General features: G+C 43.2%; 1 protein-coding gene across 3 annotated transcripts; it reads right to left on the bottom strand.

Annotated features, from left to right (window-relative positions):
- Positions 1–12,429: 12,429 nt before the first annotated feature.
- Positions 12,430–15,896, bottom strand: LOC111972135 (perilipin-2-like). 3 transcript variants are annotated; one of them, XM_023999002.2, is made up of 8 exons: positions 15,736–15,896; positions 15,544–15,581; positions 15,118–15,313; positions 14,908–14,990; positions 14,544–14,796; positions 14,128–14,312; positions 13,223–13,288; positions 12,430–12,922 (listed from the first exon to the last, which is right to left on the bottom strand). In XM_023999002.2, exons 1-8 carry the CDS (start codon positions 15,800–15,802, stop codon positions 12,524–12,526), a joined length of 1,287 nt encoding a protein of 428 aa, XP_023854770.1. In that variant the 5' UTR covers positions 15,803–15,896; the 3' UTR covers positions 12,430–12,523. The 3 variants fall into 3 exon arrangements, with proteins under 3 accessions (XP_023854770.1, XP_023854771.1, XP_023854772.1); XM_023999003.2 differs by having other exon boundaries at positions 14,128–14,309; XM_023999004.2 differs by having other exon boundaries at positions 15,751–15,896.
- Positions 15,897–16,097: the final 201 nt, after the last annotated feature.

Below are 16,097 nucleotides of genomic sequence, written 5' to 3'. Positions count from 1 at the left end.
ATGTCTCTGATCTAATCATCAGTGGTGTCAGAGGAGAATTTCACCCTCAGTCCCGTCGATATGGATAGAGACAGCTTTCTACGTATCGTGTAGAAACACTGTTAGCCATCATTGTCAGAACAACAAATACACACAAACACACTCACAAACACACACTCAAAATATGACAAGGAATCCTTCACTACATGTTTACATTGTACTCACTAGATCCACTGCTTGTAGGGAGTTCCGTTGTTGAGTTGATTAGTTGCAGGTTCAGTTCAAATCTAATTTTATTGGTCACATACACATATTTAGCAGATGTTATTGCGGCTGTAGCGAAATGCTTGTGTTCCTAGCTCCAACAGTGCAGTAGTATCTAACAATACACACAGATCTAAAAGCAGAAGAATGGAATTAATAAATATTAGGACGAGCAATATTGGAATGGTATTGACTAAAATAGAATAGAATACAGTATATACATATGAAATGAGTAAAGCAGTATGTAAACATTATTAAAGTGACTAGTGTTCCATTATTCAAGTGATCAGTGATTCCATGCTTATGTATATGGGGCAGCAGCATCTAAGTTGCAGGGTTGCGTAATCGGGTGGTAGCCGGCTAGTGATGGCTATTTAACAGTCTGATGGCCTTGAGATAGAAGCTGTTTTTCAGTCTCTCGGTACCAGCTTTGATACACCTGTACTGACCTCGCCTTCTGGATGGTTGCGGGGTGAACAGGCCGTGGCTCAGGTGCTGCCTAAAGATTGGAAAGCTGCCTAAAGATTGGAAAGCTGCCTAAAGATTGGAAAGCTGCCTAAAGATTGGAAAGCTGCCTAAAGATTGGAAAGCTGCCTCTTCAAAGGGGGTGACACTCTAGACCCAAACTGTTATAGACTTATATCCATCCTGCCCTGCCTTTCTAAAGTCTTCAAAAGCGAAGTTAACCTCTTTCAGCTAGGGGGCAGAATTTTTATATTTGGAAAAATAACGTTCCCAAGGTAAACAGACTATTTCTCAGGCTCAGATATTAGAATATGCATTTAATTGACAGATTAGGATAGAAAACTCTAAAGTTTCCAAAACTGTCAAAATATTGTCTGTGAGTATAACAGAACTGAATTTGCAGGCGATAACCTGAGGAACTCCAACCCGGAAGTGCTTAAAAAAAWATATATATCCTTGTTACATTGCTTATCCGTTCTCCATTTAAAGGCGTATCAACCAGATTTCTTTTCCAATGGCTTCCTCAGGCTGTGACCAGGCTTTAGACATAGTTTCAGGCTTTTATTTTGAAAAAATGAGCGAGAATTATCAAAACGTGTCAGTGGATGACCAGGTGTCCTTTGATTGGTTCGTTTGCTCAACATTTTCTCTGTAGAATTTAACAGTTTACCGTCTGGTTGAAATATGATCAATTATGTATGTTAAAAACAACCTGAGGATTGATTATAAAAAACCTTTGACATGTTTCTACGAACATTACGGATACTTTTTGGAATTTTCGTCTGCCCTTCAGTACCAGAACGAGCTTGTGGTTTTCTGAACATAACGCGCAAACCAAATAGCGATTTTTGGTTATAAAGCTAATCTTTTTTCGAACAAAAATAACATTTATTGTGTAACTGGGAGTCTCGTGAGTACAAACATCCGAAGATTATCAAAGGTAAGCGATTAATTGTATTGCTTTTCTGACTTTCGTGACCATGCTAATTTAAGGCTAGCTGTTCTAGGATTGATTGATACAGCGAAAGCAATCCAAGCGTTTGTGAGTGTAAAGCATATTTTCAAAATCTGACACGATAGGTGGATTAACAACAAGCTAAGCTGTGTTTTGGTATATTTCACTTGTGATTCCATGATTATAAATATTTTTTGTAATATTTTTGAATTTGGCACCCTGCAATTCAGCAGTTTAGGAAAATGATCCCGCTAAAGGGATCTGTGCGCAGAGAGGTTAATAAACAGATCACTGATCATTTCGAATCCCACCGTACCTTCTCCGCTGTGCAATCCGGTTTCCAAGCTGGTAATGGGTGCACCTCAGCCACGCTCAAGTTACTAAACGATATCATAACCGCCATCGATAAAAGACAGTACTGTGCAGCCATCTTCATCGACCTGGCCAAGGTTTTCGACTCTGTCAATCACCGTATTCTTATCGGCAGACTCAATAGCCTTGGTTTCTCAAATGACTGCCTCGCCTGGTTCACCAACTACTTCGCAGACAGAGTTCAGTGTGTCAAATCGAAGGGCCTGTTGTCCGGACCTCTGGCAGTCTATGGGGGTACCACAGGGTTCAATTCTCTGGCCGACTCTTATCTCTGTGTATATCAACAATGTCGCTCTTTCTGCGGGTGATTCTCTGATCCACCTCCACGCAGACGACACCATTCGGTATACATCTGGCCCTTCTTTGGACACTGTGCTAACTAACCTCCAAACGAGCTTCAATGCCATAAAACACTCCTGTGGAATCCAACTGCTTTTAAACGCTAGTAAAACTAAATGCATTCTTTTCAACCGTTCGCTGCCCGCACCCGCCCGCCCGACTAGCATCACTACTCTGGATGGTTCTGAAGTAGAATACGTGGACAACTACAAATACCTAGGTGTCTGGCTAAACTGTAAACTCTCCTTCCAGACTCATATTAAACATCTCCAATCCAAAATCAAATCTAGAATCGGCTTTCTATTTCGCAACAAAGCCTCCTTCACTCACGCCGCCAAACAAACCCGAGTAAAACTGACTATCCTACCGATCCTCGACTTCGGCGATGTCATCTACAAAATACCTTCCAATACTCTACTCAGCAAACTAGATTGTCTATTACAGTGCCATCTGTTGTTACCAAAACCCCTTATACCACCCACCAATGTAACCTGTATGCTCTAGTCGGCTGGCCCTCGCTACATATTCGTCGCCAGACCCACTGGCTCCAGGTCATCTATAAGTCTATGCTAGGTAAAGCTCCGCCTTATCTCAGCTCACTGGTCACGATAACAACACTCACCCGTAGCACGCGCTCCAGCAGGTATATCTCACTGGTCATCCCCAAAGCCAACACCTCCTTTGGCTACCTTTCCTTCCAGTTCTCTGCTGCCAGTGACTGGAACGAATTGCAAAAATCGTTGAAGCTGGAGACTTACATTTCCCTCACTAACTTTAAACATCAGCTATCTGAGCAGCTAACCAATCGCTGCAGCTATACATAGTCCATCTGTAAATAGCCCACCCAATCAACCTACCTCATCCCCATAGTTTTTATTTACTTTTCTGCTCTTTTACACACCAGTTTCACTACTTACACATCATCATCTGCTCATCTATCACTCCAGTGTTAATCTGCTAAATTGTAATCACTTTGCTACTATGGCCTATTTATTGCCTTACCTCCTCACGCCATTTGCACACACTGTATATAGACTTTCTTTTTTTCTATTGTGTTATTGACTCTACGCTAGTTTATTCCATGTGTAACTCTGTGTTGCTGTTTGTGTCGCACTGCTTTGCTTTATCTTGGCCAGGTCGCAGTTGTAAATGAGAATTTGTTCTCAACTAGCTTACCTGGTTAAATAAAGGTGAAATACAAAAAAAAAAATGTGTTCAGCTTGTCCGGGAGCAAGACGTCGGTGTCCACGACGTGGCTTTTTTTCCCCTTGTTAATCCGTGATTGTCTGTAGACCCTGCCTCGTACGTCTCAACTCTCTCTACTGCCTTGCGGAGGGAATAACTACACTGTTTGTATTCAACCATATTCCCAGTACCCTTGCCACGGTTAAATAAGGTGGTTTGTGCTTTCAGTTTTGTGCGAATGCTGCCATCTATCCACGGTTTCTAGTTTGGGTAGATTTTAATAGGCACAGTGGGAACACCATCCCCTATACACTTCCTGATGAACTCAGTCACCGTGTCTGTGTTTATGTCAATGTTATTCTCAGAGGCTACCCGGAAGATATCCCAGTCCGCATGATCAAAACAATCTTGAAGCATGCATTCCGATTGGTCAGACCAGCGTTGAATTGACCTTAGCATGGGCACTTCCTGTTTGAGTTTCTTCCTATAGGAAGGGAGGAGCAAAATGGAGATGTGATCAGATTTGCCAAAGGGAGGGCGTGGGAGGGCCTTTTAGGCATCCCGGAAGGGGGAGTAGCAGTGGTCGAGTGTTTTTCCAGCGCGAGTACTACAGTCAATGTGTTGATAGAACTTTGGTAGCGTTTTCCTCAAATTTTCTTAAAATAAAAATAATCCCCAGCTACAATAAATGCGGCATCAGGATATGTAGTTTCCAGTGGAGGTCCTTGAGGGCTGTCATGGTATCGGCTTGAAGGGGAATATGCACGGCTGTTTCTATAACCAAAGAGAATTCTCTTGGGAGGTAATACGGTCATCATTTGATTGTGCGATATTCTATGTCGGGTGAACAAAAGGACTTGAGTTTCTGTACATTATCACAATCACACCATGAGTAGTTAATCATGAAACATACACCACCGCCTTTCTGATTCCCAGAGAGTTCTTTATTCCTGTATGCACAATGTACTGAGAACCCAGCTGGCTGTCTGGACGGGGACATTATATCCAGAGAGAGCCATGATTCTGTTTAACAGAGTATGTTACAGTCCCTGATGCCTCTTTGGAAGGAGATCCTCGCCCTGAGCTCGTCTACTTTATTGTCCAGAGACTGAACATTAGCGAGAAGTCCACTCCGAATACTTCTTCTCCACCGGGGACGTCTTGAAGCAGACTCTGGAATAAGTAAAATTGCCCTGGGGGGTACGAACTAAGAATCCAATTCGGGAAAGTCGTATTCTTGGTCGTAATGCTGGCGAGTTACCGCCGCTCTGATATCCAAAAGTTATTTCCAGCTGTATGTAATATCAAAAAACCTTCTGGGCTATTGTAAGAAATAACACAGACAAAAAACTAAATACAGCAAAGTTGCTTAGGAGCTAGAGGCAGAGCTGCCATGTCTGTCGGCGCCATCTTTACTTGTTTGGACCACAGACTTTGTCTTGTGCTCAACATACTACAGCAAGAACAACTTATTACCCTGCTGGCCACCATCATAGACACAATATCAACTCACCACTGTAGCAGAAAAAAGGGAAACTGTCATTGCAGTTCAGTGTAATACTGATAAGACTGATTATTGTATTGAAGTGTGACAGTGCTGATTCAAGTCAATAATGTAGAAAATACATATTCACCACTTATAGATGAAGGTGCAGTTGTTCCATCTTGAGTGGTTGTAGGTTCAATTGTTGGGAACATGGCTGTTGTTATACGGTGCACTTGGAAAAGTATTCAGACCCATTGACATTGTTACAGCCTCATTCTAAAATGATTTAAATATTTTTTTTCCGTCGTCAATATACATACAATAGCCCATAATGACAAAGCAAAACAGATGTCGAAGCTTCCCACCATTAGCTCTGACAAATTGAAAACCCTAGTCATTGGCGACTCCATTACCCGCAGTATTAGACTTAAAACGAATCATCCAGCGATCATACACTGTTTACCAGGGGGCAGGGCTACCGACRTTAWGKCTAATCTGAAGATGGTGCTGGCTAAAGCTAAAACTGGCGAGTGTAGAGAGTATAGAGATATTGTTATCCACGTCGGCACCAACGATGTTAGGATGAAACAGTCAGAGGTCACCAAGCGCAACATAGCTTCAGCGTGTAAATCAGCTAGAAAGATGTGTCGGCATCGAGTAATTGTCTCTGGCCCCCTCACAGTTAGGGGGAGTGATGAGCTCTACAGCAGTCTCACTCGCTGGCTGAAAACTGTTTTCTGCCCCTCCCAACAGATAGAATTTGTAGATAATTGGCCCTCTTTCTGGGACTCAGCTGATTCATTCTGAGCTTCTAGTCATGAAATCTATGCAGCCTACTCAATCACTTTTTATAGCTACTGTTTACACACCTCCTGGGCCATATACAGCATTCCTCACTGAGTTCCCTGAATTCCCATCGGACCTTGTAGTCATAGCAGATAATATTCAAATTTTTGGTGATTTTAATATTCACATGGAAAAGTCCACAGACCACTCCAAAAGGCTTTCGGAGCCATCATCGACTCAGTGGGTTTTGTCCAACATGTCTCTGGACCTACTCACTGCCACAGTCATACTCTGGACCTAGTTTTGTCCCATGGAATAAATGTTGTAGATCTTAATGTTTTTCCTCATAATCCTGGACTATCAGACCACTATTTTATTACGTTTGCAATCGCAACAAATAATCTACTCAGACCCCAACCAAGCAGCACCAAAAGTCGTGCTATAAATTCTCAGACAACACAAAGATTCCTTGATACCCTTCCAGACTCCTTCTGCCTACCCAAGGACGTCAGAGGACAAAAATCAGTTAACCACCTAAATGAGGAACTCGATTTAACCTTGCGCAATACCCTAGATGCAGTTGCACCCCTAAAAACTAAAAACATTTGTCATAAGAAACTAGCTCCCTGGTATACAGAAAATACCTGAGCGCTGAAGCAAGCTTCCAGAAAATTGGAACGGAAATGGCGCCACATCAAACTGGAAGTCTTCCGACTAGCTTGGAAAGACAGTACTGTGCAATATCGAAGAGCCCTCACTGCTGCGCGATCATCCTATTTTTCCAACTTAATTGAGGAAAATAAGAACAATCCCAAAAAAWWTTTTGATACTGTCGCAAAGCTAACTAAAAAGCAGCATTCCCCAAGTGAGGATGGCTTTCACTTCAGCAGTAATAAATTCATTAACTTATTTGAGGAAAAGATCATGATCATTAGAAAGCAAATTAGACTCCTCTTTAAATCTGTCTATTCCTCCAAAGCTCAGCTGTCCTGAGTCTGCACAACTCTGCCAGGACCTAGGATCAAGAGAGACACTCAAGTGTTTTAGTACTATATCTCTTGACACAATGATGAAAATAATCATGGCCTCTAAACCTTCAAGCTGCATACTGGACCCTATTCCAACTAAACTACTTAAAGAGCTGCTTCATGTGCTTGGCCCTCCTATGTTGAACATAATAAATGGCTCTATCCACCGGATGTGTACCAAACTCACTAAAAGTGGCAGTAATAAAGCCTCTCTTGAAAAAGCCAAACCTTGACCCAGAAAATATAAAAAACTATCGGCCTAAATCGAATCTTCCATTCCTCTCAAACATTTTTGAAAAAGCTGTTGCGCAGCAACTCACTGCCTTCCTGAAGACAAACAATGTATACGAAATGCTTCAGTCTGGTTTTAGACCCCATCATAGCACAGACTGCACTTGTGAAGGTGGTAAATTACCTTTTAATGACATCAGACCGAGGCTCTGCATCTGTCCTCGTGCTACTAGACCTTAGTGCTGCCTTTGATACCATCAATCACCACATTCTTTTGGAGGGATTGTAAACGCAAATATGTCTACACGGGCAAGTTCTGGCCTGGTGTAGATCTTATCTGTCGAAAGATATCAGTTTGTCTCTGTGGATGGTTTGTCTTCTGACAAATCAACTGTAAATTTCGGTGTTCCTCAAGGTTCCGTTTCATGTCCACTATTGTTTTCACTATATATTTTACCTCTTAGAGATGTCATTCAGACCCTTAATGTTAACTTTCACTGCTATGCGGATGACACACAGCTGTACATTTCAATGAAACATGGTGAAGCCACAAAATTACCCTCGCTAGAAGCCCGTGTTTCAGACATAAGGAAGTGGATGGCTGAAAACTTTATACTTTTAAGCTCGGACAAAACAGAGATGCTTGTTCTAGGTCCCAAGAAACAAAGAGATCTTCTGTTGAATCTGACAATTAATCTTGATGGTTGTAAAGTCGTCTCAAATAAAACTATGAAGGACCTCGGCGTTACTCTGGACCATGATCTTTCTTTTGACGAACATATCAAGACTGTTTCAAGGACAGCTTTTTCCCCATCTACGTAAGTGTTTAAGTATGCTCTCTCTAATTCTCTCCTTCTCTCTTTTTTTCTCTCTCTCGGAGGACCTGAGCCCTAGGACCATATGCGTCAGGACTACCTGGCATGACTCCTTGCTGTCCCCAGTCCACCTGGCCGTGCTGCTACTCCAGTTTCAACTGTTCTGCCTGCGGCTATGGAACCCTGACCTGTTCACCGGACGTGCTACCTGTCCCAGACCTGCTGTTTTCAACTCTCTAGAGACCGGAGGAGAGGTACAGATACTCTTAATCAAGTTGTAGTAACATCAAGTCTCCCAGTCCCTGACGCTGAAAAAGATCCCCACAGCATGATGCTGCCACCACCATGCTTCACCATAGGGAGGGTGTCAGGTTTCCTCCAGATGTGACGCTTGGTATCCATGCCAAAGAGTACAATCTTGGTGTCATCAGTCCAGAGAATCTTGTTTCTCATGGTCTAAGAGTCTTTAGGTGCCTTTTGACAAACTCCAAGCAGGCGGTCATGTGCCTTTTACTGAGGAGTGGCTTCCATCTGGCCACTCTACCATAAAGGCCTGATTGGTGGAGTGCTGCAGAAATGGTTGTCCTACAAGGCTCTCCCATGTCCACAGAGGAACTATGGAGCTCTGTCAGAGTGATCATGGGCTTCTCAGTCACCTCCCTGACCAATGCCCTTCTCCCCCCGATTGTTCATTTTGGCCGGGCGGCCAGCTCTAGGAAGAGTCTTGGTGGTTCCAAACTTCTTCCATTTAAGAATGATGGAGGCCACTGTGTTCTTGGGGACCTTCAATGCTGCAGATATTTTTTGGTACCCTTCCCTCGACACAAACCTGTCTCGGAGCTCTACGAACAATTCCGTCAACCTCATGGCTTGGTTTTTGCTCTGACATGCTTATTCAACTGTGGACCTTACATAGCAGGTGTGTGTGCCTTTCCAAATCATGTCCAATTAATAGAATTTACCACAGATGGACTCCAATCAAGTTGTAGAAACATCAAGGATGATCAATGGAAACATGATACACCCGAGTTATATTGCGTCTCATAGCAAATGACAAAATAAAATAGTGGGCTAACGGAGCAAAACGAGCGTAGCTCACAGTTCAGCTACATCCCCGTCACACAATTGCATCAAAACCGAAAGTTACCTTACTATGTTACCCAAAATGCACTTCAGTGTTTTAAAGCTATTCCCCTACTTTACCAACACAAGGTAGGGTTGGTAAACAGAAGATAGCCCTATTTGGTAAAAGACCAAGTCCATAATATGGCAAGAACAGCTCAAATAAGCAAAGAGAAACAGTCCATCATTACTTTAAGACAGGAAGGTCAGTCAATCTGTAAAATGTCAAGAACTTTGAACATTTCTTCAAGTGCAGTCGCAAAAACCATCAAGCACTATGATGAAACTGGCTCTCATGAGGACCGCCACAGGAAAGGAAGACCCATAGTTACCTCAGCTGCAGGGGTTAAGTTCATTAGAGTTACCAGCCTCAGAAATTGCAACCCAAATAAATGCTTCACAGAGTTCAAGTAACAGACAGATCTCAACATCAACTGTTCAGAGGAGACTGCGTGAATCAGGCCTTCATGGTCAAATTTCTGCAAAGAAACCACTACTAAAGGACACCAATAAGAAGAGACTTGCTTGGGCCAAGAAACAAGACGACGTTAGACCGGTGGAAATTTGTCCTTTGGTCTGGAGTCCAAATTGGCGATTTTTGGTTCCACCCGCCGTGTCTTTGTGAGACGGATGATCTCTGCTTGTGTATTTCCCACCGTACCGCATGGAGGTGGTGGTGTTATGGTGTGGGGTTGCTTTGCTGGTGACACAGTGTCTGTGATTTATTTAGAATTCAAGGAACCGTTAACCAGCATGGCTACCACAGCATTATGCAGCGATCGCGCATCCCATCTGGTTTAGGCTTAGTGGGACTATCATTTMATTTTCAACAGGACAATGACCCAACACACCTCTAGGCTGTGTAAGGACTATTTTACCAAGGAGAGTGGAGTGCTGCATCAGATGACCTGGCCTCCACAACCCCCCAACCTCAACCAAATTGAGATGGTTTGGGATGAGTCGAACCACAGAGCAAAGGAAAAGCAGCCAACAAGTGCTCCGCATATGTGGGAACTCCTTCAAGACCGTTGGAAAAGCATTCCAGATTAAGCTGGTTGGAGAGAATGCCAAGAGTGTGGAAAGCTATCAAGGCAAAGGGTGGCTATTTGAAGAATTTCTAATATAAAATAGATGTAGATTTCTTTAACACGTTTTTGGTTACTACATGATTCCGTGTGTTATTTCATAGTTGATTTCTTCACTAATATTCTACAATGTAGAAAAGTCAAAATAAAACCCTTGAATGAGGTGTTCTAAAACTTTTGACCGGTAGTGTGCATTTACTTATATCTCTTGATCATTTTCTGTTTTTCCCCATGTATGAATCTGTTCAATGCATTTCTACATGACCAAGAGTATGTGGACATCTGCTCATCTAACATCCGATTCCAAAATCATGGGCATTAATATGGAGTTGATCCCCCCTTTGCTGCTATAATAACCTTCACTCTTCTGGGAAGGCCTTCCACTAGATGTTAGATTGCTGCGGGGACTTGCTTCCATTCAGCCACAAGACCATTAGTCAGGCACGGATGTTGGGAAATTAGGACTGGCTCGCAGTCAGCATTCCAATTCATCCCAAAGGTGTTCGATAGGGTTGAGGTCTGGGCTCTCCGCAGGTCAGTCAAGTTCTTCCACACCAATCTTGACAAACCATTGCAGTATGGACCTCACTTTGTACACAGGGGCATTGTCATGCTGAAACAGGAAAGTGCCTTCCCCAAACTGTTGCCACAAAGTTGGAAGCACAGAACTGTCTAGAATGTCATTGTATGCTGTAGCGTTAAGATTTCCCTAAACTGGAAGGGGCCTAGCCCAACCATGAACAGCCCCATTCTTCTGGCATCCGCCAAACCCATTCATCCGTCAGACTGCCAGATGAAGAGCGATTCATCACTCCAGAGAACGTGATTCCACTGCTCCAGAGTCCAATGGAGGAAAGCTTTACACCACTCCAGCCAACGCTTGGCATTGCGCATGGTTCTTAGGCTTGTATGCGGCCATGGAAACCCATTTCATGAAGCTCCCGATAAAGTTAGTGCCGACGTTGCTTCCAGAGGCAGTTGGGAACTCGGTGAACTCATTTTTACTCTTCAGCACTCTGTGGTCCCGTTCTGTGAGCTTGTGTGGACTACCACGTCGCAGTTGAGCTGTAATTTCTCCTAGACATTTCCACTTCACAATAAGAGCACTTAAGTTGACCGGAGCAGCTGTAGCAGGGCAGAAATTTGACTTGTTGGAAAGGTGGCACATTGAAAGTCACTGAACTCTTCAGTAAAGGCCATTCTACTGCCAATGTGTGTATTTTACCTGTCAGAAAAGGGTGTGGCCAAAATAGCCAAATTTGTAGGTTTGTCCACCTGCACACAGCCAAATTCAATGTTTAATCAAATAATTGTTTGATCCCTAAAGGGGTCGTAAATTCAAAATCACAAGCTAAATGATCCTTAAATGATCTAAAAAACAATTCCATATGTTAGTTTAGAACCCGCCATCATGACTGAACTGATGTCTCACTGATGGTAAGACTACCGCAACTGGGGTCTCAGCCATCACTCTTCGCATCTGTACCAGTCAGTCTCCATCTCAGACCAGCTCTGGCACTAACTAATCTGGACAAGGAAGCACCTCAAACTTGTCAGAAGTTTCACATTTATCTCCAATGAGCATATGGTTAACTGGTGTGAACTCAAATTCATGTTCACAGTCACAGTACCCCATCAACACCATTCACAGTCTGGGTGCACCGAGTAAGCCTATGAATATTACCCAGGTAGCAGTGTAAGGTCTAATACAGTATACCTTACGGGAAGGGCCACTGTGGCATTAAGGCAGGGGTGTAAAACTGAATTGGAAGGCAGGAGTCTGCTGGTTGGTATTTCCTTTTCAATGAGTATCCAATAAAGACCTCTACAACCAGGTGAGGAAAGTTCCTAACTGATCAATGACCTTGATCAAGACCAATTTTTTTCCTTAAGATGCACAAGAAACCTAGCCTGGTCACAGATTTGTTCCCAGATCTTTCGCCATTGTCAAGCAAAACAGGTTTAGCAATGACAAAAAGGCAAAACTTGTGCTCTATTACACTGGGGCACTCAAATTGGGCCATGTTTTTGCCATCAACCTAGACCAGGGCATTTCTTTGTTAATATTGTTCTATTGCTACATGTCATCTTGATATAACATTTAGGAACAGCACCCAAACATGAATGACAAGGCCAAAGGAAGTAACTTGCATTGTCATTTATTGTGGTTTAACAGATTCTTTCCACAGCATGAAGCATACAAAGTCTAGGGCCATCCACACATTGATTTGCAGTACTGCAGTGACAGAAACCCCAAACAAAGTCTATTGACCCAAGTCCATTAAACGTTATATGCCCACAAGTCAAATGCATTGACATGCTGTGTGTTAGACAAATATTAATAAAAACCGACCACTGCACTTCAGAAGCCTACATATATCTGAGATGACTGACTCCCAACACGAACCACATCAATATTGTTCATAGGGTGTGACAGTACACCCACGGTCAAAAACACCTGTTTTCTTGGCAGGCCTCTTCCTCCTCTGACCATATGTCTGGGCCCTTGGAGTAATGGGCGGCGTCTGAGGGCACCAGGGCCCCACCAGCCAATTGAGCGGCATGTTGTGGACCAGGTAGTCCAGGATGGCATCCAGAGAACCGCTCACTTTGCCCTGAGGTCTGATGACCAGGTGGGGGTCAGTGGAACTAAAGTTGTTTAAGATCTGTGAGGCAGAAAGCAGCAAACACACAGCCTGCTGCTGGAGGTGGCGGGGGAGACTTTGTAGGCTGCAGGCCAGGCTCAGACAGTTTCTCTGCAACTGGTGACTCACACTGGGAGAGACATCCAGGCTGTGGATAACCACCCGCTGGAGAAACAGAGGTTATGTACTGCTTTATATGGGACTCTGCTGAACCATGCAAGCGAACACAACCAATGCTTGGTCTGGGAAACGCAACAGCATGGTTGAGCACAATTATTTTTTATTTAACATGTTAATTCTGGTACTGAAATGTTTTCAGTAAGGATTTCTCAATTAGCCACTTGAATATGAGCCAATTTCTAGGGAAAGAATTTGAGAACACCTAGAGCAAGCTTGTAACAGTAATAATCACAGCTTTTAAGACATTTCCACCAACAGTACATTAGTAAATAGACTTGATAATACCTCAGTCTCCTTGTCTTCCTTCTCTTGAACGTTACTAGTCCATTCCACCAAGACACCAAGATTGTCCTGCACACATTAATTCCATCAGAAGCATAATGGACATTTTAGACTCAAAGTAGCATTTCTATTTCAAGAATTTCAAAGAACATGGATTATACTGAATATAAATGCATCATGCAACAATTTCAAAGATTACTGAGTTAGTTCATATAAAAGTAGTCAGTCAATTGATATAAATTCATTCTTCCCTAATCCATGACTGAATATAGATATGCATCTGTTGGGCACAGATACCTTAAACAGGTAGGGGGTGGATCAGAAAACCAGTCAGTATCTGGTGACCACCAGCCTTATGCAGCACAACATCTCCTGCACAGAGTTGATCAAGTGGTTTGTAGCCTGTGGAATGTTGTCCCACTTACATGGCTGTGTGAAGTTACTGGATATTGGCGGGAACTGGAACATGCTGCCATACACATTGATCCAGAGCATCCCAAACATGCTCAATGGGTGACATGTCTGGTGAGTATGCAGGCCATGGAAGAACTAGGACATTTAGCTTCCAGGAAGTGTACAGACCCTTGCGACATGGGGCTGTGCAGTATCATGAGGTGATGGCGGTGGATGAATGATACGACAATGGGCCGCAGGATCTCGTCATTGTATCTGCATTCAAATTGCCATCAATAAAACGAAATTGCGTTYGTTTTCTGTAGCTTATGCCTACTCATACCATAACCCCACAGCCACCATGGGACGCACTGTTCACAACATTGACATCAGCAAACCAAATCAAACCAGGACCCCAAACTGACCTGAAACTATTAGGCTACCAAATCCTATCAATGGGTCCCTCTCCCAAATGAACTTCTAGAGAAACTGGTTTAAGCATCTACCAGGCTTACCAAGTGCATGGTGTGCTGAAGCAAATTGAGGGATTTCTGACCGCAGACTTTGACAGAGTGCATCTTCTCCTCTGCCTGGTGGTATGCTCGTCTACACAGCTTGACAGTGAGGGAAACCAGTCGGACAGGAGAGCTGGGCCTGGCGGCGGCAACGTCAAAGCCCTTCACAGTCTTGACCTCATCTTCTAAAGACAGAAGAGTCGGTGTGATGAGAGATTACAGCTTTCAGTTGCCCTTCATTTCTGTCAGTATAAGTCTCCAGAGGCCATGGAAAGCCATAGTTAAGGTGAAGAACATTGTTGACTACACTTTGATATGCTGGTGTAAATAGCCCCTCACTTCCATAAAAAAATATTTTGCTACATTTCGCTATGGTGTGCCACTAATGAATACACTCCAGCATTAGCTCCACTCACCCATCTCTTCATCGGTCGGAGGAAGGGCTTGGTCCACCAGGGTTTCTGACAGGCTCAGTGCATATTCCAGTCCCACACTAACCAGCTGGACAGCATGTTCCAGGGACACAATGTTGGCTCTCCCACCACTTGCTCCTTTTGTCGTCGCAACCATTCCAGTCAGGGTGTAATACATGCAGTTATTTGCTCCGTGGACAGCAATGGCTACAGCATCTTTGGCCTCCATCATTATATTCTTCACATCTGACACAATCTGGGTGATAATGATAATTGAAAAGAAATAGTTCTTACAATAATGTAACAATATATTTGTCACAAAGGACAGCCAATAGAGGATTGGGACATATTTGAAGATTGAATTCACCTGCTGTGAAGGCTGTTGAAGCACTGGCAACGTACTCTCAAGCTTATCCAGGCCTTTGCATGCAAGATCATTCACAATGGAAACTGTGGGAGCACAGCATAGGGGTTGGATTTGATGTGAGACAGAATTGTCACAATTCAAGCACTGGTTTGGTCCAAAGTGATTCCATAAGTGGAAAAACTGGAAAGATGACAGAATCAAAGTACTTACTTTGGGGCTCCAGCTTAATGATGATGGGGGTGGCACTGTTAAAGGCTACGGAGGTTAAAGTCATCACACTAATCTCCACCACCGTACACAACGATCTGATGTAGGGGTGGTTGCGCTTGGTGTCACAATACCAGACAGATACGAGTGTACACGCTGAACTAACCATGGGGAGGTTAGCCAAGCGGAAGACCACATTCTGTCAAGGAACAAACCAAATTGTAACCACAGCTCAGAACTAATAAAAAATACCTATGACCAATGCAAAACACTGTCACTGGGTATGGCTACTTTAGATCGTCAGTGCTCTCACTAACATTAAGCAAGCAGTTAATATAGCAAAAACATGGTTGAGTAGTAGGAATACATATAGGGAACATGTGCTGTCTAGGCCAAGTGGCTGGGGACAAGAATGTAAATTTAACCAACCTGACTTGAGTTAGGAGTCCCAGGCATCATATCTGGCCCTATCAGATTAGGTCATTTAAGTTGATATAATTTTACAAATACATTTAATTTCAAATTTGCATGAGAAAAAAGATGGTTCAAAGTATAAATGCATCGCATATGCTACCTGAGAAATTACATATTTTGCTTTATAAATTGTGGCTATCTATTCACCTGCCAAACTTTTACCTGCCTGTTCTTCGTAAAACCACATTCTTTCTTGCAATGTCCCTTGCACCATGGCGTAATGACGATATTCAGGCTAATAGCAAAGAACCGCAAACAGGGTGGATCTCTATAGTATGAAGTGGTGTCCTCTCCTTTGCATTATCAGTCCTATGAATGAAATGCAACAGCTGAAATCCAATTCCTGATATATAATTCATTAGGCTATTGCTTTCACCTGTTGTTTCACCCCCTAATTAGTGACTATGAATCAGTGTAGACGAGGAAAGGAAGACGTTTGAGATGCGCGCATGCACACAAGTGATGTCAATTACACTTTGAAGGATAACTGTGTGTGTTTGTTTTTTGCT

Source organism: Salvelinus sp. IW2-2015, linkage group LG13 (assembly GCF_002910315.2).
Source record: "Salvelinus sp. IW2-2015 linkage group LG13, ASM291031v2, whole genome shotgun sequence".
NCBI lineage: Eukaryota > Metazoa > Chordata > Actinopteri > Salmoniformes > Salmonidae > Salvelinus > Salvelinus sp. IW2-2015.
The sequence above is the reverse complement of the archived record's forward strand: the minus strand, read 5'-3'. Positions and strand labels throughout refer to the sequence as shown.